This window comes from Bos taurus, chromosome 3 (genome assembly GCF_002263795.3).
Source record: "Bos taurus isolate L1 Dominette 01449 registration number 42190680 breed Hereford chromosome 3, ARS-UCD2.0, whole genome shotgun sequence".
In the NCBI taxonomy this organism is placed as follows: domain Eukaryota; kingdom Metazoa; phylum Chordata; class Mammalia; order Artiodactyla; family Bovidae; genus Bos; species Bos taurus.
The window spans coordinates 109454445-109481847 of NC_037330.1; the positions used below are offsets into that span (position 1 = coordinate 109454445).

General features: G+C 48.4%; 1 protein-coding gene across 2 annotated transcripts in view; it reads left to right on the forward strand.

Annotated features, from left to right (window-relative positions):
* The window catches only part of OSCP1 (organic solute carrier partner 1), a 33643-nt gene extending 12083 nt beyond the window's left edge, over positions 1 to 21560 (forward strand). Inside the window, exons 4-11 of one of the 2 annotated variants that reach the window (XM_015465943.3) lie at positions 3657 to 3824; positions 4363 to 4443; positions 12217 to 12320; positions 13241 to 13369; positions 13912 to 13981; positions 15480 to 15619; positions 16550 to 16613; positions 16860 to 21560. In XM_015465943.3, coding sequence (XP_015321429.1) covers positions 3657 to 3824; positions 4363 to 4443; positions 12217 to 12320; positions 13241 to 13369; positions 13912 to 13981; positions 15480 to 15619; positions 16550 to 16613; positions 16860 to 16976 — 873 coding nt within the window. In that variant the 3' untranslated portion in view covers positions 16977 to 21560. The remainder of the gene's footprint in view (positions 1 to 3656; positions 3825 to 4362; positions 4444 to 12216; positions 12321 to 13240; positions 13370 to 13911; positions 13982 to 15479; positions 15620 to 16549; positions 16614 to 16859) is intronic. The other variant, NM_001045904.1, reaches the window with a different exon arrangement.
* The last annotated feature ends 5843 nt before the right edge of the window (positions 21561 to 27403 follow it).

Sequence of the window (27403 nt, forward strand, 5' to 3'; positions counted from 1 at the left end):
CCATGATGACTTAAATAGAATGTGGGAAATGGAACTGAAATAGGACATTAGGAGAAACTAATCTGAATAACAAGGCTTCCCTGATAGCTCAATTGGTAAAGAATCCACCTGCAATGCAGGAGACCCCGCTTCGATTCCTGGGTCAGGGCAATCCCCTGGAAAAGGGATAGGCTACCCACTCCAGTATTCTCGGGCTTCCCTTGTGGCTCAGCTGGTAAAGAATCTTCCTGCAATGCGAAATAATGTTAATAAGAATCCCTTTTCAAGTCCCTTTATTATGTGAATTTCTATAAATCATGAGGACTGACAGTGGGTGCCAGGTGTGCAAAAAGCAACACTGTCTCAGTGCTGGCACCTGGAAACCTCAGGGAGACAGACTGCCTTCAACTGTGCCTTCTTCAGTTCAATTCAGTTCAGTTCAGTCACTCAATCGTGTCCGACTCTTTGCGACCCCATGAATCGCAGCACGCCAGGCCTCCCTGTCCATCACCAACTCCCGGAGTTCACTCAGACTCACGTCCATCGAGTCAGTGATGCCATCCAGCCATCTCATCCTCTGTCGTCCCCTTCTCCTCCTGCCCCCAATCCCTCCCAGCATCAGAGACTTTTCCAATGAGTCAACTCTTCGCATGAGGTGGCCAAAGTACTGGAGTTTCAGCTTCAGCATCATTCCCTCCAAAGAAATCCCAGAGCTGATATCCTTGCTGTCCAAGGGACTTTCAAGAGTCTTCTCCAACGCCACAATTCAAAAGCATCAATTCTTCGGCACTCAGCCTTCTTCACAGTCCAACTCTCACATCCATACATGACCACTGGAAAAACCATAGCCTTGACTAGACGGACCTTTGTTGGCAGAGTAATGTCTCTGCTTTTGAATATGCTATCTAGGTTGGTCATAACTTTTCTTCCAAGGAGTAAGCGTCGCCCTCTTGCCTCCTGCCAATTACCTTTAGAAAGTTACTTTAGCTCCCTGAGCTTCCATCTTCTCATCTATAAAATGGGGATAATAAAAGCTGCTTCATTAGTTAGAGGGAGGATTAAGTGAGAAACATACATAATGACAGAAGAAAGATAAATGTTCAGTATCTTCTCCTCTCTGCTTCTTCATCTCCCTCTGCCTTTAAGAAAGTTTAGGTTTCCATTGAGATATGACACAGGATTTAGAAACAAAAAACCTGGGTTAGAGTCCTAGTTCTACCAATGGCATGCATGCATGCTAAGTCGCTTCAGTCGTGTCTGACTCTGTGCGACCCCATGGACAGCAGCCCACCAGGCTCCTCTGTCCACAGGATTCTCCAGGCAAGAGTACTGGAGTGGGTTGCCATTTCCTTCTCCACTACCAATGGCTATGAGACTCAATTCACTGAATAACTCTGAACTTTGATTTCTTCATCTTATACCTGTTTTTATACTTTATTCCTAGCACAGTGTCCTGTACACAACAGGTACTTAATGTTTGATGATGATGGCTGAGAGTCTCAAATCTACGTCTCTAGTATTAGACAAGCCTGCACACGCATGCACACACACACACACACACACACACACACACACACAGACCAAGACAGCTCCTGCTGTATGTCGCTTTCTCTTTTTTAATGTTATTATTGGATATAATTGCTTTACAGTGTTGCGTTAGTTTCTTCTGTACAACAAAGTGAGGCAGCATATGTTTACGTACATCTCCTCCCTTTTGAGCCTCTCTCCCGCCACCCCACCCCTCTATGTAGGCAGGCACTTTCTAAGTGAAATGTCTAGCTGCATGTTGGAGAAAGGAGATCACGGAGAGGGTTCTAGCAAGTGCTTCAGGATCCGACTGTCTTTAGTTTCAAATCTCACCCTGCTACTTTTTACCAGCTGTGTGAAATTGGGCACGTTTTTTCATTTTTAAACCTGGTATAATACCTACCTCGGTATTCTTGCCTGGAGAATCCCATGGACAGAGGAGCCTAGCAGGCTATAGGTCTATAGGGTCACAAAGAGTCGGACACGACTGAGCGACTGAACTGAACTGAACACACATGTAGAGTTCTTGTGAAATTAAATGGGATTAGTTGAGGCCATGCACATCCGTGTGCTCCGCAAAGCACTCGGGTGGTTTAACTTTCAGTCCTGCCTCAGACATGTCCGTACCTTCTCTCCCAAACTTGCCTCCAGCAGCAGCGTCACGTAGCATCATGCATCTCGCAGGCACCACGTTGAAAACGCTGTGGTCAATTTGGACAGCCCTCATCTTCGTCCCCCAGATCCAGTCAGGCAGTCAACGTGCACTAACAAACAGCTTTTCTCCTGAGTGTCACAGTCTCTTCTTTCCCCTGCCTCATCCTTCCCCGCCATCTTCCTTCCAGGCCTTCCATCCGGGTTTCTCCAACAAAATTTCTTTCTTTCATACGATCATGTTATTGCCACCCTCCTAGGAGCCAGGCACCAGCTGACTGCCCTCACTCCAGCTTCTCCCTTCTCGCACATCTCATCATGGCCAGACTCACTAATCTTGTTTAATTACCACTTTTATCACATCAGCGCAGAAAATTTCAGTAGCCCCCTAATTCCTACCTCATCTAGTCTAAATTATTTTGTGCATCTTTCAAAAACGTTTAATATTCTAACCTTGCCATAATTATCCAACTTTATTTCCCACCACCCCCAACACAAACCATCCCCTCCAGTCAGGCTGTTCTACTCTTTCTCCCAGGAAAACAGCACACCCACGGCTTGCCTCCGGACCCTCAAGCATACTGTTCCCTACCACCCGAATGCCTTTTTCCTCCCTTACCCAGTTGGAACCCTGCCTCAAGTCTGTATGAGGCCCACTTCTCCCACAAAGCCCATCGTGACCACTGTGGTCCTCGCCAGCGTCACCTCTGATCTTCATGAAAGGTCATACCATTCGTGGAGCTTGTTGATGTCCCATTAAGTTCCATTATTCATTTAATGCAGTCATAGAACCTCAGTCTTGCCATTTTGACATGTGTTTTCTCATTTACACCTCTCAGCAGTTCTGCAACGTTGAGGAATTAGGGCATACTTTTTACACATGAGAAAACTCAGGCTCAGAGAGGCAAAGAGACTTGGCCAGGGCCATCCAACAAACCTGAGCTTCCCAGGTGGCTCAGTAGGTAAAGAGTCTGCAATGGAGGAGATGCAGGTTCGATCCTTGGGTCAGGACAATCCCCTGGAGTAGGAAAGGGCAACCCACTCCAGTATTCTTGCCTGGAAAATCCCTTGGACCAGGGATCCTGGCGGGCTACAGCCCACACCGGGGGTTGCAGAGAATCAGACACAGCTGAGCGCAGCAGGGCAGCAGCACATCCACATCTGTGGCAAGGAGGGCTCAAACTGGGGCTTGTATTCTCCAAGCCCAGCACCCAGTCCCGGGCCCCACAGCTGCCCGTATTGTTTCATATTCGTTCCATCAGCACCACGCGTAAGCTGACCGGACACTCTGGTTTGCCCAGGAACGTCCCGATTCACTGCTGTTGCCCCAGCTTGTGACCGCCACCCCCTTTCGCTCTCATCAGTGTCTTGGTTTGCATGATGTGGTCACTGAGCTGCATGGTAAGCGCTGAATTGTTTCCGGTACTGAATCACTGTTGGAGGTTTGAGGCCTGCCTTTATATAAGGTCCGTTTCTTTTGTTCACGTGTGGGTTGGCAGCTCTATGACCTGATGACGATGGCTTTCAAGTATCAAGTGTTGCTGTGTCCTCGTCCCAAGGATGTGCTGCTGGTCACTTTGAATCACTTAGATGCCATCAAGGGACTCATCCAAGATTCCCCAACCATCCTTCATCAAGTGGACAAGACGTTTCGGCAGCTGACTGACGTAAGCGGGCTGTCGGCGCACCTCCTCTCAGCCCCCAGTACTCATTCCCATTCCCCTGTTAAGGACAGGCAGGTTCTATGCCAAAGGAAACAGGACAGGGAATGACCCAGCCGGCCACTGTCCCAGAAAGTTCCACAATCCACAGGAATCCATTTTGGTAACACAAGAGATGTTGTCATCTTATACCCTCTCACTGGGGCCTTCATACCCGGGAAAGCGGAGGCACAGAACATTGCAGTTCTTGCCTAACTTTTCTGAAGGGAGTCGGTAGTAGATATTCTGTGGAATCTTGGGGAACAGGAGAGGCAGAATGTGCCCCGCTCAGTGTGCTGCGGTGGGGTTTGCCCCTTGGGTGGATGGGGGGTAGGGTGGGGTGCGGGTGGTATTCCCCTCCTGCCCCTCCACCCCGCCCAGCAGCTGAGTCTTCTCCTTGCCCTCTGGCTCCATCTCTGGGCACCCACCACCCCCCGCTCCCCCCACCACAGTCTCCCATCTCACTTCTGAAAGCAGAATGCCTGTTTCTGCTTTGCCTGCACAGATATACGGGGGCCTCTCTGCAGGGGAGTTCCAGCTGATCCGACAGACACTCCTCATCTTCTTCCAGGACCTGCACATCCGGGTGAGTGAGTGGGTGACCCGGGAGTGCCCTGCACTGCCGCCCTTGCGAGACAGGGCGCAAGTCGTCAGGGCAGACCAAGACTGGGATTCCGCCCCATTAGCACATCCTCGGTGTTTGCTTCCGTGATGATCAACTGTCTGATGATAAATCTCAGCGGGTTTTCAAGGGACCGAGCAGGACAGTGATGCCACATTCCCTCCCAGTTACCTTCTGTATGTTTCTTTAGAATATGGCTTCTTCCCTTGCTTCTCCAGGCTCCCAGTCTGATCTCAACTCCAAAACCTTTTCCCGAGCCTTTATTGCCTTGACTTGTCCAGCATCTGAGCTGTCAGGAGGCGGCCCTCTTGCTCCAGGGAACAGTCCCCATCTCGGCCGGCCCTAACCTCTCCCATCTCTCCGTCTTTCAGTCCTTGCTCCCCTCCTTCTGTCTCCAAGCCTTTCCCCTTCTGGCTTTACCCACCCCCTGCTCTTGAATCACTTTCCCCCCCACTTTGGCTGCCAACTAACTCCTCTATCTGTGGTGACTCCTACTTCTAACCTCTGCACCCCCCTTACCCCAGCCCTGCCATCAAGACCCACATCGCCACCTGCTTCTAAAAAGTTCCCCCAGTGCCCACAGCCTCATGTGTGCAGCTAAACGAGTCTCCAGAATTCAAGTCCTGCCTAACTTCCTGGTTTCTTTTGAGAGGACCGCCATTCCCTCACTCATTTGGCTCAGCCCCAGACCATCACACCTTTGGTTTCCCTTCTCTGATCTTCATCTGATTGTGTCTGCAGCCCATCGAGTCTGCCTCTTCAATGTCCACGCCCTCCTGTCCACTCCGGTCGCTCAGCTCAGGCCTTCATACTTTTTGTTGGCCCTTGCCTCGCAGTTGACGCGACCACCTCTTCTCACACCTGCTCCAGACAGTTCTACACTCCAAGTTTGAAAACCCACATTCCTGAGCTTCTGACTTTGGGGCCGGTCTCTCTTGGCCAGGACTTTGTTCCTTCCCGTAATTTAGCACACTGATATGGGAAAGACACCCACAGTGAGCCAGGCACTAGAGTCAGGCACTCCCGTTTGAATCCCAGCTCCAGCACAGCTCCGTGACCTTGGGCAAATTACTTCCCTGAGGCTTTAGTTTCACCATCTAAAGTGACAGTGAAAGTGAAGTCGCTCAGTCGTGTCCGACTCTTTGCGACCCCATGGACTGTAGCCTATCAGGCTCCTCTGTCCATGGGATTTTCCAGGCAGTAGTACTGGAGTGGATTGCCATTTCCTTCTCCAGGGGATCTTCCTGACCCAGGGATCGAACCCGGGTCTTCCACAAAATTGTGGAAATGATAATACCTGATTTAGAGTTTGTCAGGGGGATTAAGTAAGGCATCACATGTAACATATGTATTTGCATATATACATGTTTGAGTGAACTCTGGGAGTTGGTGATAGACAGGAAGGCCTGGCGTGCTGCAATTCATGGGGTTGCAAAGAGTTGGACACAACTGAGCGACTGACCTGAACTGATGTGTGTGTATATATACACACACACTACCGAGTGCTTCTGGCAGGAGGGACAGGACCCTGGTCGTGGTGGTTGCCTCCTGGGGGCGGGGAAGTGCGTGGAGGACAGGGATGCAAAAGAGACCTACTTTCCCTTGTATACTCTTTGAACTTTTTTTTTTTTTTTGGCCACATTGTGAAGCTTACAGGATCTTAGTTTCCCCAACCGGGGATCAAACCCGTGCCCCCTGCAGTGGAAGCACAGTGTCCTAACCAGTGGGCCAGCAGGGAAGTCCCGCTCTTTGGACTTTTTGAATTTTGTACATGTTCATGTGTAACATATTCACAAACAGAAATATTTTTTTAAAAAAAGAGAAATAGGGACCACTGCAGAGGGTGCAGGTTCAACTCCAGATCGGGGAACTAAGATCCCCCATGCTGTGCAGTATGGCCAGAAAATAATAATAATATTAAATCCAAAAAAAAAGGAAATAAATAAAATATATTTAGAACCTTGTTATTTCCCTCCTATGAACAGGGAAAGATAAATTGATGACAATGCTGAGGCCAATTTTATTTTTAACCCTCATGAATAATTTCATTTGCTATGGATGGAGCAATAATAACATCAATGTAAATCAAGATCTCTAATAGTCATCAATTGAAATTAAAAATGTGAAAGTACAAATAAGATTAAGTTTTACATTACTTTAAAATATTGAAAACCCTGCTGTCAAGCCTGTGCATATTTGGACAATATTTTATGGATCGTTGTAATATAAGCAGCCATATTGATTTCTCAGTTCTGGCGAGATGAAATTCATTATGATGAGAAGACTCCTAATAATAAGTCTATAACAAAATCATTAAAACATATTAAACCACAAACTACATTAAGCTTTAATTGCTAAATGGACAGGCAATAAAACATCAGAATGTTCATCAAGAGAAATAGGAATCACATATCCTGACATTACTCAGCCACTGGTCTGTAACATCTGGCTGCTTTTCCAAATCTGGCCTTTAATGGTATTTCTGCTCAGCTGCTCTTTATGATTGCCTATACAGATTTTCTCTGTGTTCGAAACAGTCTTGGTAGTTTTTAGATTGTTTAGCAAAACCAACCAACTAAATCAAGAAAACACAGCTCTGACCTAACATTCCCTTGCTCATTGTTTAACCAAAGCAAATACAAGACTCCACATCCTAACGTCCAGAGCTTTCTGTGATATCACAAAGCAACCTGACTGGGACTGTCCTGGCAGTCCAGTGACCAATACTCTGCACTCCCAATGCAGGGGGCCCAGGTTCCATCCTCAGGGAACTAGATCGTGCACGCCACAGCTGAAGGTCCTATGTGCCACAGCTAAGACCCAGAGCAGCCAAATAAATGATAAGTAAAGATTTAAAAACAAAAGCAGCCTGAAGTGGCCTTAGTATGGTCCAGGCCCTGACCTGTGCCCTGGGCCCAAGAGGCTGCGCAGAGACTGATTCCATATGGAATCAGAGCAGTTATGTGCAGGCATCTCAAGTCCCAACCCCTTCAGCCCTCTGGAGCGCCTTCAGAGTTGCCTCCTACAGGGTAGACCCTCCGGTCACCCACCCTCTCCCGAACGCCCCTCCGCGTGCATGCATCTTCTATCACGGACTTTCCTCCTGTGCTTCCACTGTTCCAGTTGGCAAACATCACTCCATCTTCACCTCTTCACAGCCTGGTCCTCACATCTCCACTCCATTATCCACTCCACTTGGAAACACTGCATCCCTGGAAAACTAGTCTGTCTAACAAATATGTACTGAGTGCCTGCTCCACTCCAGGTCATTTTCAGTCCTGAGATATAGAAGTGAACAAGGCAGAGGCCCTGCCCTGAGAAGGCTCCATGCCAGTAGGAAGAAACCACGAGGACACGTTAAGTTGTGTTCCAGTTCTGATAATTCTCAGGAAGATGGCCTTATAGGAGGGAACTGGGATGGGATGTTGCTTCCGACCAGCTCTGTCCAACAGAGCTTCCTGTCATGATGGAAATGTTCTGTATCCATGCTGTCCACTGAGAGAGCCACTAGCCCCATAGGGCTGTTGGGTACTTGAAACATGGCTCATCAGACAGAGAAACTGAGCTGTTAATTTAATCTAAATTTAAATAGTCACACTTGACTAATAGCTACCTTACTGGACAATATATCCTTAGATGGTAGAGGCAAGGACAGCCTTTCTGAGGACAGACATTTCAGCTGAGAGTATAACTAACAAAGATCTCAGGGAAGAGCTTCTAGCCTGAAGGGACAGCGAGTTCAAAGACCATTAAGTGGGAAAAGCACGAAGCGCCCCATGGACAGAGAGAAAGGCTGTGTGAACAGAGCATGTCTAGGCGGGGGCAGTACTCAAATAAAGTTAACCACCTAGGTAGGGTGAGTGCTCACTGAGCAGGAGATGCCAGTCATGAATAAACTGGTTCTTACCTACCAGGTGACTTAGCTTTAGATTCTAGTAAGGACTTTATCCTAAGAGTAAAGAAAAGATCTGGAGGATTTTAAGATGAACTGATAACATGATCTGACTTGGATCTGGAAAATGAACTAAAAGAGGTAGGCCAGCAGTTACAAAATCTAGGTAAAAAAATGAGATCCAGGTAAAAAAGGAAAGCACTTGGACTAGGTGTTTGCTCTGGAGATCATGAAAAATATTCACATACTCACCTTCAGGGCAGGGTCAATAAGATTTACTCAGAGATTGGATGTGGGGAATGAGGGAAAGAGGAATGAAGAACAGCTCCTAGGTTGCTGGTGCCATTTTCTGAGTTGGGGAAGGACGGAAGGGAAGGATATTTGAGTAGAAAAAATCGTTCTGTTTACGCTCGATTTGCTCTCTGAGTAGCAGAGTCAAGCAGGTAGCTGGATGTCTAAACCTGGAGCTCAGAGGGGAGAGGAAAGCCGGAGGCGTGACGTGGGCATCCTAGCATGCAGCAGAGAGGCTGTATGCAAAGTCTTCTCGCCACCTGAAGGCGGCCGGTCATTTCCTTCATCCACAGGCAGGCTGCAAGAAGCAGGGTTGGCATTCTACCAGCTTCCCCCTCCCTTTCAGATCATTATTTTCCTGCCTACACAAACTTAGCCCTCCTCTTATAAGGCCAGACCAGCAACCATCACACCGTCCAAAGCCCCACAGTCAGCCCTCACTGTTGAAACAAACTGTGAAGTCACTCACCCACATTCCCCAAGCATTTACATCCCTGGCTCACTTCCTCCCGGCCACCTGAATCCCGCCATCATGCTGGGGAGTGTGGGCACTCATGGAGCATTCAGCACGCTAGCCCCGCAGCTCCACAACCTTCATTCCCTCTTTCCATAGGAAACACGTGTCCTGCCCTCAGGACCTCCTCAGAGAAGGGAACGTGCACTAAGTGCCTTATGGATGTTTGATTCTGACCCAGAAAAGAGAGGACACTGTGGGGCATGGCCACCTCTACCTAAGAGCATCAGGGCGTCTGCACAGAGGATCCGAGAGCTTTAAAAGAAAGAGGTTTTCCCCAGGACCATGGGAAAACAAGAGGAGGGGTTAAGAGGACACCACCTTGCAAAGCACCTTCAGGTGACTACCCGGCGTGACGGGCAGTGCAGGGGTCAGAAGGCTGCCTCGGGCTCGAGGAGGAGCACGGCTGCAGAGAGGAGCATGGGCCAGCTGGACATCGTCGGGCAGGCGGCTAAGCCAGTGAACCAGGAGAGGAACACGGTCAGAGAGGAGTTGAGAAGATTCTCTGTAGCAGCAGAGTGGAGGACAGATCCAACACAGATGAGAGCAGAGGCAGGGAGGCTCTGCAGTCCCCAGGCTAGAGGTGGTGAAGGTCCGAGCTAGGGAGCAGGGCAGAGAGGAGGGGCCGGACACAGAAATGATCACTGGATGAGCAGGGCCTGGCCACTGAATAGCCATGGGAAGGTGGTGGGCGGGGGACTCAGATTGCTGACGTGGTGACCTGGTGGTGTCATTCAGGGGGATCAGATTAGGGAAGACGGATGGAGCCCTGTTCTGAGCAGGGTGAATTGCAGGTGCTTCCCATGGATCCGTGGACATATTTAATAGGCAGTGGGATTAGACGGGTCAGATGCCCAGGAAAGAAGACTGAGTGGAGGCTCCAGACCTGGGAGCCATCAGCACTGAGGTGAACACCGGTGTATGGGAAGAGAGGAGATTACCTCGGAATAAAAAGGGTGGAGTGAGAGGAACAGGGCACAGGAGAGTCACAGCTAAGCTGAGTGTCAGCAGAGGGGCTGGGCAAGCAGGCAGACCAAACAGTCCCCTCCAGCCAAGGGCAGATCTTCAGGTCAAACCCAGACACACACTTGACTAAATTTGTACATTTCGGGTCTATGACATAGTCACCCCTGTTAGAATTAACTAACCAGAAAGTCCAAAACAGGCATAAAGTCTCACTTCTCTCAGAATTTTCTTTCTCCTTGCTTGTATTCATATCCCGTGGTCACAGAATCTCAAGGTTAAAATGTCCTTAAAGCCAAACCCTCCAACCAAACCAGTGTACACACTTCTCCCAAAACATGCCTTTTTGCCCACCCATTGTGGCTCAGCTGGTAAAGAATCCACCTGCGGTGCGGGAGACCTGGGTTCGATCCCTGGGTTGAGAAGATCCCCCTGGAGAAGGGAAAGGCAACCCCACTCCAGTATTCTGGCCTGGAGAATTCCATGGACTGTAGAGTCCATGGGGTCGCAAAGAGTCAGACACGACTGAGTGACTTTCACTTTCACTTTCTGTGTTTCTGAAGTGTCTTCACACCCAGCATCCCCAGGCCCAGCTCCACACCCACAGTGGCCCCTGCCCACCCGCTCTGCCTGTGGTCACTCTCTTTGGTGGGCTCCTTTGTGTGTGCAGCATACTGCTCTTGACAGTGTCATCGTTTCTGCACTCTATGCTGTGTCCTGCGTCCAATCAGACTGTGATACTGAGACTGTTAGCTACCTCTCATCGGGCACTTATGTGTCAGGCTCTGTGGAAAGGACTTCTTGTTCATTACCTGATTTAGTGCTCAACTAACCCATTCAATAGGTTCTGTTACTAGCCTCAGACGACCAAAGAGAAAGGTAGCATAACTTACCAAAAAACTCAGAGCCAAGGAGAGGCCCAGCTGAGCTGTGCGCCTGGACAGTGTAACGTCGGCAGGCCACGCTGCCAGCGTACAAATCCTCAGCACTTTGCACTTTCGCTGCCTTGCGTGCAACAGATGCTTATTCTTGGCAATGTTACTGATATAATCTTGTGGAATTTTAGAGTTTGAAGGAACCTTCAAGTTTATCTCACTTTACAGATGAGGAAGAAACTGATTTTTTTTTTTTTGGCCATGCTGTACAACTTGTGGGATCTCAGTTCCCCAACCAGAGACTGAACCCAGGCCCCCTGCAGTGAAAGCACCCAGTCTTAACCACTGGACTGCCAGGAAACTCCCCAATAAAACTGATGGGATTTAATTCAACCAACACCTCAATACAAGAGTGCATGAAGCAAGGAGGAGAAATAAGCATAGTGTGGGGTTTTGACTCACGTAGTAGACTTTCAGACTCTATGCCCGCTGGACCCACCCGGCCGGCCCCTCCTCACCAGTCCAGCAGTGGCTGAGAGCTTGCAGTCAGAAACACAAGGGTGTGAATCCTCAGCTCTGCCCCTTATGAGCTGGTAGGCCTGGAGGGAGTGTCAACCTCTGAGGAGATAATGAGGGTCTTAACAGCTCCAGCCTCAGAGCTATATAGAGAGTTTATAAGGAACCAAGGAATGGACATGGAATCTGGAGTCATCCTTGATTTTGAATCCTTCTGGGCAAGTCGCTTCACTCTCTGAACCCCAACCTCCTCATCGTGAAGGCAGGGGTCGCGCTATCCATGGGCTTCCCTGGTAGCTCAGCTGGTAAAGAACCTGCCTGCAATGCAGGAGACCCCGGTTCGATCCCTGGGTTGGGAAGATCCCCTGGAGGAGGGCATGGCAACCCACTCCAGAATTCTACCCTGGAGAATCCCCATAAACAGAGGAGCCTGGCAGGCTGCAGTCCACAGGGACACATGAGTTGGACACGACTGAGCGACTAAGCACAGCACAGCAGCACTACCTCCCTGGGAGGTTTGTTATGTGGCTCAAAGAGGTTCTGTTTGTAAAAACACTATACTCCGCAGTTGTTTGTCATGGTGTGTTTTTCTCTCGTCTTAAGCCATTACACACTTCCCATTCTCAGAATGCATATGTCTGTGGAAATATGCCAAGAAAATGACACCAAGTATTTTTTCCCCCCAGGTGTCCATATTTCTAAAGGACAAAGTTCAGAATTCCAGTGGTCGCTTCGTGTTGCCAGTGTCCGGGCCAGTCCCCTGGGGAACTGAAGTCCCTGGACTCATCAGGTGAATGAATGCTCAACAGTAATTGTCAGACCAGTGTTCAGGGGGCCGGGAAAGCAATATGTGGGCCGCCACATAGACTGCAGCCATGCTCGGCCCCTCCCTTTCTCCAGTTAAGCACAGCAGAGAGGAGGTAAGGTTTAATCCCAGCTTGTCACCTAGCAGATACTCCAAGATTTATTTCTTCATCTATTGAATGTTTACTGTGAGGATGAATATGATAATACTGTAATGCTCTAAAGTGCTACACACCACCCAGTACATAGCATATACTCAATAAATATTATTATCATTATTATTGTCTTACTATCACCCAGCTGGCGTTAGCGGTAAAGAATCCACCTGCCAATGCGGGAGATGCAAGAGACGTGGATTTGATCCTGGGTCTGGGTCGGGAAGATCCCCTGGAGTAGGAAATGGCACCCTGCTTCAGTATTCTTGCCTGGAAAATTCGACAGACAAAGGAGCCTGGCGTGCTACCGTCCTTGGGGCTGCAAAGTCAGATGCGACTGAGCGCACAAACCCGCACACACACACACACAGTTACATCAGCTAGCATCTTTATTTTGAAGCAGCATGTAAATTCCCTCTGGTCCCATAGTACAAAGAATACTGAAGCCTCCGGGGCTCTCCAGGCTTGGAGAGCGTGGCGTCACGTCCTGCTTTGTCTTTTTTTTTTAGTATTTATTTATTTGGCTGCATCAGGTCTTAGCTGTGGCGCGTGGGATCGCTTGTTGAGACACGGGCTCTCTACTTGGCGCACAGAGCGTGCAGGCTTAGCAGCTGTAGCGTGCGGGCTTAGCTGCTCTGTGGCATATGGGATCTTAGTTCCCCAACCAAGATTCAGACCCATGCGTTGCGCGGTGAGTTCCTAACCACTAGACCACCAGGGAAATCCCATCATGTCCTACTTTGTCTCGTAGAACATTCAACAACAAAGGCAAAGAAGTGAAGAGGACAGAATTTAAGCACGGCGGGAGCTACGTCGCGGCCCCCAAAGAAGGGTCTCTTGAGCTCTATGGAGACCGAGTCCTGAAACTGGGAACTAATATGTAAGCAAATTCTTCCTTCCCCAAATGAATTCCAGTGCAGCAGAGGTCCCTTCATTTAAAACACTGGCTTGACTTCTGCAGTGAAAAACCCCTGCTGACAATTGAAGAAATTTCCCCTTAGAGACACGGCAGGCAGGGCCCCCGCATTTCCAAAGGGCACCTCGGATCTTCCACCAGAAGGTAGATTAACAGGTCAAAAAGATAAATAACTTAAAATAGCCATACAAGAGAACTAGCCAAAACCTTTTAATGCAGTAGAGACCCAAAAGGCCTTGGCCTTCATGTACCGATCATGTTTTTTTCCAGAAATACACATTACTTTGCAAGAGGAAATATTGCCATACAGCTTCCTAGGTATTTTGATTTGGGAAGAAGCAAAACTTGAGTGGTTGACACCCACTTAGTTATAGTCTGTATCCCCAGCACCTTTCTGGATGCTTTTTGATACCTCAGAGTAAAAGCTATGCACTATATTTACGAGTTAGAAGGAAGTCAGGGTAAGAGGCCTGGACAATGTTTTCGTGGTTTTCCGTTGCCACCAGGTATAGCGTGAACCGGCCCGTGGAAACCCACATGTCTGCAGCATCAAAGAACTTAGCTTCACAGACGCAGGTGAGCTTCTGCCTCCCGTGTTTACCTTCAGAGCTAATTTCTAGATACCAGAGTCTGGACAGGGAGAAGGGAGGGGTCTCTAGAGTTCAGAGCTGGCCAAGGCTCCCTCCTTGTTTGCAGTCTTCTCCATTCCGCCTTACCCAGTACGCAGGTTTTTAATTATAGTTTCTCATGGAGACTTCCAGTGATCTGACTAATTAGGTAATTTTAAGCTTGTCTCCACCACCATAATTAAGCAGGAACCACACATAAGGACATGTGAAATAGCATTGTACCAGTGCTGTGAGGTCCGTGGCTGCTGAGTTCAGCACTTGTGTGTATTCTGATCGTTAAAATATCCCCTTTCCCTGCTTCCCTGGGTGATGATGTGAAAGTTGGGTTCAAAATGGGGTTTGGGTTCTCTGAATTCTTTTGTACAAATTTTCACTGAACTAGCTGTCATCTAGCTATAGGCCCCATGGACTATTCAGTTATGCTATAAACATTTATTGAACTGTGTCTATGGGTGGGGGGGGGCGTTCCCAGGACACAGAGCTGGCTTAGATTTGGTCCCATCCTGAAGGGCCTTGTAATACGCTAGGCTTATAAAGACAGCAATAGAAACAAATAACTATAACCTGGCGGAAGACAGAAGGTGAACTCACTGAGCATTCTGAGCAAAGAACTATGTCAGAACACATATCCTGTCCAGGGGGGTGGGAAGGAGCCCCCTGGACAGGGAACAAGAAGGCTTTTCGGAGGAGGGGACATTCAAGTGGGGCTCTGGAGCGAGGCAGATGCTAAACAGCTCAGAAGGAGAAAAAGACACACAAACCAAGATGACAGGACGAGCAAAGGCACCAGAGGCACGCTCCTGGGGGGAAGCAGGCAGTCAGCGTCCCTCTCGTGTAGCTGGATCATAAGGCGATAGCAGCAGTGGCCAGAGACCCGCCCAGACAGGCACACGGGCCTGATTCCAGAGGCAAAGCAGGGGAAAAGCCGGGTTAGAGAGAGCCAGGTAGGAGGAGGGTGCAGGCTGCAGTGGGGCCAGGCCATGAGAGAAGGAGCCACGGGAGAGAAGGGATTCGAGGGTGTGCTCACCGGTCACCACCGGAGGGCAGTGTGGTCGCTCCTGTGGAAGGAGTGCCCTTGGACCTGGAGGCTTCACCCAGGCCGCGCGGGTAAAGGCTGGGGAACTAGACTGCCTGAAGAGGAAGCAGTGTTCTCCTTCGAGGAGGAAGGTGGTTTGAGGAGAACGAGGATCCCTGGGGCCTTCCACTCATCTTGAAAGTGTGAGAATCTCTGGCTTGTCGCCTTGCTAGAGTCTCTCTGCTTCTGACACGGGCTATTTCTCTTCTGATTCTATTTCCTATGCTTCGTGTGGACCCAGTGCTTCCCAGAAATCATTTAGACAGTTACTGTTTTGCCTTGTTTTGAAATACCACCCTGGGTCTCTGGGGTATCAGCAAGGAATTGAATCACCTTCACGTGGCTAAAAATTATGAAATTGATTTTGCAGGAAAGCATCGTTCCAAACCCTCTTGCTAAAGAAGAGCTGAATCTCTTGGCCAGGCTGATAGGAGGCATGGAGATTCAGAAACCCAGTGGCCCTGAGCCAGGATTCCGGTTGAATCTCTTCACCACTGATGAAGAGGAGGAGTATGTTTTCAACCTGTTTCTTTAAAGACCTATGTAAAAATCCTAAGTGTGGTAAGAACCAAAAAATGACCATCAGAGACCAAATAAGTGGTTCTTATCACTTATAAACACAGATGTAAATAAAGTTCAAAAATGAAAGATCAGCAAACTCAACAACCTTAGTTAAAGAAGAACCCACTAGTATTAAATGGCCTGAATCTTTTGGATTTGTTCAAAAAGTAGCTCTTAACATTTTATTTAGCTCAGTTCAAGAGAATTGGAAGTCAAGATAATCATATTTTTAAAAAGACTGTTAAGAAACCAGAAGGAGATTGGAGCATGACATCTTCAGGATGAGACAGTCTCCCCCAGAACCAATAGTGGAGGTAATTCACTGAGACTTAGACAGTGCTTTACAGTTTCCAGGGAACGTTTGCATTCATTATCTCATGCGACTGTTCTCACAGCCATGTATTTGGGGTGGGGGTGGGTGCCTTCTCTTTCTCTCTCCTTTGGAGTGGCAGGCCCTGGGGGAAGTGTAGGGACCCAAGGATGGCACGTAACACCTGGGGCCTGACCTCAGGTGCTCCCAGCGCGGCAGGAGCACGAACACACGCCCAAGTCCCTCCAGCGCCATGTCACACACGCTCCAGTGAGGACACGGGGACTGACTTGGCCCCAGCAGATTAAAGAGGTTGCCAACTGAGCAGGGTCTCGGAGTTTGCCAAGCAGAGGAAGGGGAAAAGTTATTCTTGGCAGACTTTAGTACGTGCAAAAGCAGAGATATAAAAGGACTTGACCTCCTGGAGCGTAGGGTGTACTGGTTGGGGAGAGGGCAGAAAGTTGAAGAGAGAGAAAAAAATAGGTTACCAGATTATCAAGGACCAATGTGCCACACTGGCAGGGAGAAAAATCCTAACCTTTGACCCGTTTCTCGACCCTCTTGTACAGACAAGCAGCGCTCACCAGGCCAGAAGAGTTATCCTACAAAGTTATCAACATCCAAGCTACTCAGGTGCGTGCAGGCGATTATACAAGTCAAATCTTATTCCCCCCCCCACCCCGTTCTTATAATAACAATGAACTTCAAAGGCCCTCCCTCCTCCTCCTGTCTAATCAGCATGTAACATAGTCCCTATCCTGACAAACAGGCAGGAACCGAAGTGCATCCCAGGGGTGGGAAATGCACCACTAGCTGCACAGAGAGGCCGGCGTGCCCACACGTTTCTTCATTCCCTCCCTCCTCTCACTCCTCTCACAGGACCAGCAGACGAACCAGGAGCTGGTGCGGATCATGGGGGAGTTTGAAATCACGGACCAGTCAAGGCAGAGCTCCAGCAAGGGCGACGACTGGCTCGCCATGATGGATGAATTATAGCCGTGCTGACCAGGCGCCCCTCCCCCTGGAGAGAGGCCGCTTGATGAGGACCCCGGGGGTGCCCCCCAGGGAACCACACGATGCTGCTAGTTTTCTACTAAGTGAAGCCCTTACCCGCTTGCTCCCATTTCCGTCCTGATAAACTGTGCAGATCTGCCTCGGGGAGCACACTGTTCGGAAGGCAACACACATATCCATATTTTCAGCAAAATATACTCTGGCTTTGAAATTGGACCCTTCCCCATTTCCTTCCTGGTTTTATGGCACTCAGAGCATCTGGAGCCCAGAATCAGCAAGACGGTGCCCCTGTTGCCACCTTCATGACAAGCCTGGCTCAGGGGGGCCTGCCGCTCACAGATGCCCGTGGATCGTCACAAAATTTCAGAGCTTCCGGGACGTCTTCTGCCTTGTGAGTCTGACATAGTGGAAAAGGCAATCGCCTCAAACCGTCGGGGCCCAGTTTATACAGCCTGACACACTGGAAGCTGTCACCTCAGACGCAGAGGAAGCAAGGCCGTGACAGGGGACTCCTCCCGCGGGCCCCGCGCAGAGCCTGTGGGCGTCTGTGGTTCTCCGCACGTCTCTCCATCCATATGTGGTGTGGGCTTATCCCATATGGAAATGTGTTTGATCTTTAGCGTGATACGTCCTCCTTACCCCCAGAGTCTTCCTCTGCCACTTAGCGTTCTTGCCTTCTAAAGGCGCCCAGCGTGAGTTGCCATGACAGCCGTCTCCTCTGCTTCACCTTAGCGACCAAGCAGAGCTGTAAGCTGGACGTGCGGGAGGCACGTGGTGTACCGCTTTCCCTTCTGTGCACCAGATGAGTTAGTCAATACTTCCCTTGGCAGGATGCCAAAGTCTAATTTGGATCCATGAGAAATGTCTCAGGCCAGGGCTGCCCTCATTGCTTCAGGAAGGAGGGTCAGCCCTCCACCTCGTGTTCATTCTGGCCGAGTAACTGGCAGCTCGAGGTCAGCCAACATCCAGAGGTCAAGGTCCATTCAGTCTCCTGGAAGCAATATCCGGAACGGCAAAGGGTGGGAGAGGAACTGAGCTGAGCTGGTCACTGCCTGAGATTGAGCCAACCAGGATCACTCGGGACCCCTGCACCCTAGTAAGAGTGGAGACAAACATATTTCTGGAAAGCAAGGGTCAGGGTACCCATCCTTAGCTTACCCAAGGCATAGGGTTTGGATTTGTTGTTGCTGTTATTTAGTTGTGTCTGACTCTTTGAGACCCCATGGACGTAGCCTGCCAGGCTCTTCTGTCCATGAGGATTCTCCAGGCAAGAATACTGGAGTGGGCAGCCATGCCCTCCTCTAGAGGATCTTCCCCACAAAGGGATGGAACCCACATCTCCTGACTTAGCAGGCGGGCTCTTTACCACTGAGCCACCTGGGGACCCCAGACTGCTTCTTACAGGCTTACAAAGTGCCTTCAGTTTTAGTCTCTTGTAAGCAGACGACGAGTGCAGGGGAAGGCCCTGACCTGGGTCTGGCTGCCACCGCACTGTGACAGACCTGAACGCCACCATCTGCTCCCAGCGTGTCCTGGGGCCTTGGACATGGGCCGCAGGTGGCCGAGAGGCAGCCTCCTCCCTCCACCTATCCCAGAGCCATGCTGATGATCTCAAACCTCCCTGTTGTCTCAATGAATAAACAAGATACAGATCTCTGGTAAGGCAGCCTGGTGATGAAGCAATCTTTGAGTTTCATGTCTCTAGTCTTACACAGATGTTGAGAAAAACAAGTTTATTTGCATTGTGGCTTAGGGCACCCAGAAAAAGCAGGGGAGTTGGGAAGGGGCAAAGGAAAAAGAAGATAAGGATTATTCTGGCAAGAATCTGGACTGAGTACTGACAAGGCATCATTGTTCATTTAACACCTGGCTTTGGGGTGTGAGGGCTTCCCTGGTGACTGCCATGCAGGAGACCCAGGTTCGATCCTTGGGTTGGGAGGATCCCCTGGAGGAGGGCATGGCAACCGCTCCAGTATTCTTGCCAGGAGAATTCCATGAAAAGAGGAACCGGGCGGGCTACAGTCCACAGGGTCGTAAAGAGTCAGACATGACTGAGTGACTAACCCTTTCACCTGGGTTCTGAGGCTGTTACACAGCACTGCCCAGTTCGCTCCAAGGGAAAGGGCACCAGGATCCCCATCCCTGCCCCGAATTTGCCATGGCGTCTTGGGCAGTTCCCTCAACAAGCCTCAGTTCCTCCCTTCATCTGTAAGAAACGGAAAGAACTAGTTCACTGACTCAGAGCCAGCTTGCCCCAGCTAAGCTGGTGAGTTTACAGATTCCTAGACGCTGCCTCAGGTGGGATCTGACAGTTGCAATTTTACCCATGCCTCCCCCCATCTCCATGCTTTGGGGGGCTATTTCTATTCTCTTTCAGCAAATCTGTGACTTAGCTCTTCTCAACTCAGTCTTAAAACTGTCCTACTCTTGTTCTTATCATAGTATTGATCATGTAAATTGTGCAAGGCAAAGCTCTAGAAAAGCCTCCTGAACAAAAGTACTTTAATGGCTTCCAGAAGAAAGATGTAATAAAAATTGAGAGTGAAGGGACTTCCATGGTGGTCCAGTGGCTAAGACTCTGCCCTCCCAATGCAGGGGGCCCCGGTTCAATCTGTGGTCAGGGAACTAGATCCCACACGCTGCAACTGAAGACCTCACATGCCACGACAAAGGTCGAAGACTGTGTGCCACAACTGAGACCGGGTGCAGCCAAATATTTTAATTATTTATGTATTTATTTATTTTGGCTGCAGCCGGTCTCAGTTGCAGCATGTGAGATCTAGTTCCCCGATCAGGGCTCAAACCCAGGTTCCCTGCATTGGGAGCTCAGAGTCTTAGCCACTGGACTGCCAGGAAATCCCCAAATAAACATTTTTAAAATATTGAGAGTAAAAAAGAGAGAGAAAATAATAAAATATTGAAAGTGGGGCTTTTCTGGCAGTCCAGTGGTGGAGAGTCTACCTTGCAATGCAGGAGACACCAGTTTGGTCCCTGGTCCGGGAAGATACCACATGACACCGAGCACCTAAGCCCACGCACCGCAACTGCTGAGCCCTCACCACACAACTGCTGAAGTCCGCGTGCTTTAGAGCTGGTGCTCCGCAACAGGAGAAGCCACTGCAGTAAGAAGCCTGAGCGCCACAGCCAGAGAAAGCCCACGAGCAGCAAAGACCCAGCATGGCCAAAAATAACTAAATAAAAACTATTTTAAAAATTGAGAGTGAAGGGGCAGGAAGAAAGGGAGGAAATGTATTTAGCCCTTAAGTCATGCCATGCAAGATTAACTCACTTTTTTCCTTACATCCAGATCCCGGTAGGCAAGAAACAAATTTTAGCGTCGCAATCAGATCCTGAAGATCCCTAAGTCTAAACAGGATCAGATCCCCTCATCCTCTTCCAACAGGTTTGTCACTCTGGTTTACATCCATGGAGACAAATTCAAGTCACAGGAAACTGTAGAAAGACAAATGCAAATTACAGGGGGGAAGTGTATATATTATACTTTTTTTTTTTTTTTACCATAATACCTAATTGTTCAGTCGCTCAGTCATGTCCGACTCTTTGCGATCCCATGGACTGCAGCACGCCAGGCTTCCCTGTCCTTCACCATCTCCCAGAGCTTGCTCAAACTCATGTCCATTGAGTCAGTGATGCCATCCAACCATCTCATCCTCTGTCATCCCTTTCTCCGCCTGCCTTCAATCTTTCCCAGAATCAGGGTCTTTTCCAATGAGTCGGCTCTTTGCATCATGTTGCCAAAGTATTAGAGATTCAGCTTCAGCATCAGTTCTGAATATTTAGGACTGATTTCCTTTAGGATTGACTAGTTTGATCTCCTTGCAGTCCAAGGGACTCTCAAGAGTCTTCTCCAATACCTCTGCTCAAAAGCATCAATCCTTCTGCGCTCAGCCTTCTTTATGGTCCAACTCTCATGTCCACACATGACTACTGGAAAAACCATGGCTTTGACTATACAGACCTTTGTCAGCAAAGTAATGTCTCTGCTTTTTAATATGCTATCTAGGTTTGTCATAGCTTTTCTTCCAAGGAGCAACTGTCGTTTAATTTCACGACTGCAGTCACCATCTGCAGTGATTTGGGAGCCCAAGAAAATAAGGTCTGTCATTGTTTCCATTGTATCCCCATCTATTTGCCATGAAGTGATGGGACCAGATGCCATGATCTTAGTTTTTTGAATGTTGAGTTTTAAGCCAACTTTTTCACTCTCCTCTTTCATCTTCATCAAGAGGCTCTTTAGTTCCTGTTCGCTTTTTGACATAAGAGTGGTGTCATCTGTGTATCTGAGGTTATTGATATTTCTCCTGGCAATCTTGATTCCAGCTTGTGCTTCATCTAGCCCGACATTTCGCATGATGTACTCTGAATATAAGTTAAATAAGCAGGGTGACAATATACAGCCTTGACACACTCCTTTCCCAATTTTGAACCAGTCCTTTGTTCCATGTCCAGTTCTAACTGTTGCTTCTTGACCTGCATACAGGTTTCTCAGGAGGCAGAGAGGGTGGTCTGCTATTCCCATCCCTTAATAAAGAATTTTCCACAGTTTTTTGTGATCTATTTCATTAGCATGGTCAATGAAGCAGAAGTAGATGTTTTTCTGGAATTCTCTTGCTTTTTTGATGGTCCAGCAGATGTTCGGAATTTCATCTCTGGTTCCTCTGCCTTTTCTAAATCCAGCTTGAACATCTGGAAGTTCTGGGTTCATGTACTAATACCTAATTATAAAGACCCAAATTAAAATCCAAAAACCAATACACCATTTACCTACCCCTTCCTGCCTTCAGGCGGCGCAAGTGGTAAAGAACACACCTACCAAGGCAGGAGACATAGAAACACAGGTTCGATCCCTGCGTGGGGAAGATCCCCTGGAGGAGGAAATGGCAACCCACTCCAGTATTCTGGACATGGACAGAGGAGCCTGGCGGGCTACAGTCCATAGTGTCACCCAGAGTCAGACACGACTGAGGCATCTTAGCGCATGCACATGCTCCTTCCCTTAAATCAAGCCTGGAAAACTCCTCTTCAGCTGCCAGATTCCTGGACAGCTAGCAGCAGAGGGAGTGGAAAGAACTGTTTCCAAGGGACTGGGCTGGAGACCCCTCTTCTCAGTTGAATCTTCCCTACCCAGCTTCAGGATTCAATGCAAAGTAAGTTCTCATGTCATAGCCCACCTCTTTTCAAATGAGAATGTCAAGATGCATTCCAAGAGCCAATGGAAATCATTCTGGATTCTTTGGTCACCCTGACACCTCCACCACCACCCCACATACACACATGGGACATCCTTTTTGTTTCTGGCCAGTGGTTCCTCTGCTGATGAAAATAACAGTATCGTCTCTGCTAGTTCCCAAAACCACAGGAAACCCGTCACGTGAGGCCTAGCGAGGTGTGGCCTTTTTTTCTCATTATGAAGGTAAAGGACCTGCCGGGGTGTGTCATTAACCCTAGTCCCATATTCTGGGAGAAAAATAAGAGGAAAACTGAAAAAGTGACTTTTTGAAAATCACAGAGACCGCTGAAATTACAATAAAGGAAGTTGTTTAAATTCACATCTCTTACAAAATTCTTCAAAAGTCACTGTCTATAAACTTCATAAATTGTTTTCTCTTTATTTTTGGATTACTTAAAACGTAAAATTTTAAAACACGAAGGATAAAATAAGTATTATAAACAAAGCTTTATAGACCTGGGGGCAGACCCAGACTCCTAAATCCTACACGTGCACATTGGCTTCAGATCCCTCCACCCTCCTCTTTGTAAAATTCCCCAACTTCCTTTTGTTTCTTTTTTTTTTTTAATTGGAAGCTAATTACTTTATAATATTGTGGTGGGTTTTGCCATACATTGACATGAATTAGGCATGGGTGTACATGTGTCCCCCATCCTGAACCCCCTCCCACCTCCCTCCCCATCCCATCCCTCTGAGTCATCCCAGTGCACCAGCCCTGAGCGCCCTGTCTCATGCATCAAACCTGGACTGGCGATCTGTTTCACATATGATAATATACATGTTCAATGCTATTCTCTCAAACCATCACACCCTTGCCTTCTCCTTTTTTCATGTATTTAAGGGGAAGGACAAGGATGCTCTCAGTTCAGGTTTTCTGGATATCCAGAAGGCCTCCCAGCTTCAGTTACAACTGAGAAGATAATAACCTGTGTGGGATGCCCTCCCTCACCTCTCCCCTCTAGCTCAGCACATCATTTACCTTCCTTACCCCTACCCAGCCCCCTTTCCGCACCTCAGAACTTCACCAAAAGCCGAAAGGCCGCCAAGGAGCCCGTGGGTCCCACGCAATCCCACACAGCATGGCCTCGGCTCCTCCAGGACCTCCTCCTGCCACCAGCTCTCCAGCCTTCCCGTTTCGTCACCTTGCTCTCTCCCACTCCCATAGCTTCTGTCACAACACAGTCCCTTTCCAGTCTCCAGCCCCAGCTTTGCTGGATTCAGCTGTCTTCTCTGCTCCCCATTCTCCTGGTCCTGGTTCAAGACCCTTTTCTCCTTTTCTTACTATGTCCTTGTACTCAAATCCTACTGATTTCTGACCACACTTCCCCTCTGTTCCTCCGTGGCTTCTTTTTTTTTTTTTTCCTTGGCTATGTTAGGTCTTAGTTATGGCACACAGGATCTTCAGCTTTAGTTGTGACACGCAGGATATTTTGGCTTCGGCATGTGGGATCTAGTTCCCTGACCAGGGATCGAACCCAGGCCCCCTGCACTGGAAGCACGGAGTCTTATTGGCCACTGGACCACCAGGGAAGTGCCCCCTCGGTGGCTTCTGATTGAAGATTGCCCTCTGATACAGATGTTGATGTAGCCATTTTTCAAAGTCTGTGAGAATGGCTGGGGCGATTGCAGGAGGATCCTTGATCACCCCTGGTTTCCCCCAACCCACCCTGTCATCACACTCACTTCAGTGGTCATCTCACGGCCCCATTTCTCACCCTCACCCTATCCTTTGTTCTCACCACCTCCATCCCTGTGCTGACCACATATTTATGTGCCCTGCAGTGCTTAGTCTGCATTCTTCTGCAAACTATTTTGCATTCCTTTTTTCAGAGAGGCCATTACTTTGATCCCGTACTATTAACTCACAAATTTCCATATTCCCCTCTCTGGGCTGCAGGTTCACTTTTCGTGAGACATTCCGTAACCTCACGCTTAGTGTCTAACATTGATATCATTTTTATTTATTCAGGACATTCACTTTACTTTCAAAAGGCATGAAAAATCTTCTTAAATTTCATATAGAATAAGACAGTTCTCCATGGAAAAGCACCAGAAGCAATGGATAGAAGTTACCCAAAGCTTCCTAACAATGGAGTAGAACAGCCGGCACAGGAGTCAGTTGCTGGTCACTGGAATATCCAGCAGTGACTAGGGGGTCACGGGAGTGAGGGAGGCTGCAGAGGGGAATTGGACCCTAGGTGGGAATTTGGAGTAGGTGACCTGGGAATCACCCAAACTCTCAGGATTCTGTATCTTCTGACTGTTGGATACAGAACCACAACGAAATCATGTACAGGGAACAGGGAAATTCAAGGCTCCTGTGACAGTGAAGTTGTTCAGTCATGTCCAACTCTTTGGGACCCCATGGACTGTAGCCTACCAGGTTCCTTCATCCATGGGATTTTCCAGGCAAGAATACTAGAGTGGGTTGCCATTTCCTTCTCCAGGAGATCTTCCCAACCCAGGGATTGAACCTGGATCTCCCACATTATAGGCAGACGTTTTACCGTCTGAGCCACCAGGGACGTTCTCAAGGATCCTGAAATGAATTCAATTCAAGTGGACTTTAGTCTGGGTTTGAAACTGAACAAAACAAACAAAAAAAAAATGGAACTAATTCTCCACTGAGGTGAAGGAATTTACTGAAAGGGCTTCAGGCAAATGACAGTTGTCAGGAAGAGTGAAGGATCATGCAAAATGGCCAGGAACCAGGGACGGGGAGGCGGCATGGAGAGCACGCCAGCAGCAGCACCCGCAGGGATGAGGCGCTGGATGACGCAGACACCAAGATGAAGCCTCAACCGTTCCTGCTGGTCTGTGTCCCTTGCTCCAGATTTGGAATCTGATAATGCCTGAGTTTAGGTCACCAGCCTGTGCCATAGCTGACAAGGATCAGAGACAATATCTGCCCTTTAAACCATATAGAGTGGGAACAGAAACTCACCTCTTACTGAAATTCACAGAATGGCAGATCTCCCCAAAGGTGGGGAAAGGGGTTCAGTGGGCTGTGTAGCCAAAAAATGAGATACCCTCTAAGGCGTGAACCCCCTCCCAACCCTACCACTCTTATTCCTGTCAATGGACCATCAGCGTTAAAATTTAAATCATCGATTTCCCCTCCTGCTAACCACATTCCAGATTTAATCAGTCCCCAAGGATTCTGATTCACTCTCTTCAGGGTCTTTAACACTCATCCCTTCTTTCCATCCCACTGCCACCAGTTCACTTAGCTCCCATCATCTCACCACATTCATAAAACCATTGTTCCTCCTGAAACTGAAGTTAGTAGGGTGAAGCATCTCAGCCTCCTAGGGCCTTCTCCCTGTCTCAACACCCAAGAGATGAGTAGGAGAGGTGAGATCTACATAAATAGCTATGGTGAATCTGCATACACCAAGCAAACATGTATCAAGCAGTATGCTATCAGCCTCACTCCCAGTTGGCATTCTCAGACTTCAGGAAGGTACAGCCAGCCTTTGAAGGAGGGATTGGACTTAACATCTATAGACAGAAAGAGAGGATCCCAGGCAGTTGAGCACGATAGCAAAGGCAGAGACAAGAGTTCAGGGCTTGCCTGGGAGTCGCTGAGTCTGACTTTAGGAGGGCATCGGGTCTCAACGTTAGTGTGCACTGTTAGATGTGCATATTCCTGGGCTCTGCTCCTGATTCTGTAGGTGTGGGGTTGGGTTTAATAAGCATTCCAGATAACATTAAGGCAACTGGTTCCCTGGGACTTCCCTGGTGGTCCAGCGGCTAAGACTCCGCACTCCCAATACAGGGGCCCTGGGTTCCATCTCTGGTCAGGAACTAGATCCCATATGCCACAACTAAGACCTGGCACAGTCAAATAAATAATTTTTTTTTAATGAAAGGAGTTAAGAGGTTCCCTTATGTACATGGAGATCATTAGTAACCTTTTCAAGAGAAGTTAATGTGAGTAAAACTAAAAATACTCTTGAGAAGAAGCCAGATTACAGTGAGCTGAGTGAGTAGGTGAAAGCCCTCCGGATAGAGCAGCTGTTCTCAAATTTTCAGTCTCAAAACCCTTTTGTGCTCTTTAAAAATTACTGAAAACTAAAGTATTTATGTGGGATATATATATATAGTAATCACATATATATGAAATTGAGATAATATATTAATATTAATTCCCTTTTAAATAACCATAACAGACCCATTATCATATTTTTATTTTAAAATAACTATGCTGCTAAGTCGCTTCAGTCGTGTCCGACTCTGTGCGACCCCAGAGACGGCAGCGCACCAGGCTCCCCTGTTCATGGGATTCTCCAAGCAAGAATGGGGTGGAGTTGCCATTTCCTTCTGCAATGCATGAAAGTGAAAAGTGAAAGTGAAGTCGCTCAGTCGCTTCCGACTCCTAGCGACCCCATGGACTGTAGCCTACCAGGCTCCTCCGTCCATGGGATTTTCCAGGCAAGAGCACTGGAGTGGGTGCCATCGCCTTTTATATTTTTAAATCTGGTGAGAAGAGTGACACTGCCTTATATTTTTGCAAATCTGTTTAATGTCTGTCCTCCTAGAAGACAGGTTCTCATATCTGCTTCTGCGTTCAGCCCATTGTGCTATGTTGTTTTGACTGAAGTACAAGAAGAAATGGAAAAGGCAATGGCACTGCACTGCAATATTCTTGCCTGAGAAGTAGCACGGTCAGTGGAGCCTGGCGGGCTACAGCCTATGGGGTTGCAAGAGTCCGAAACGACTCAGCAACTAAACCACCACCACCACCACAAGAAGAAAATCCAGTCTCACGTAGAAATGGGGTTGCAAAAAAAACTCCCAACTGGAGAATCACTGATACAGAGGCCTCTCCTGAGAAGTTCAACTGTGGAAGGTAGGAAAACAGAGTAGCTGCCAGGGAGGAGAAAGACATTTTCTATTTTTAGGATAAGAAGAGACCAGCTGTGATGAAGGAGGAAAAGGGGATGGTTTCTGAGAGAGGTTGAGACCAGTAAATGAGAGGGTAAAGGAATGACCTAAGCCTAACTCATAGGACTTCTCCAGTGTGCCAGGTGCTGTCACACATTAATGAAGGTCACTCAAACCTTGAAGGGGCGTGGCTCAGATGGTAAAGAGGTTAAAGTCAAAGTCGCTCAGTCGTGTCCGACTCTTTGATACCCCACGGGCTGTAGCCGGCCAC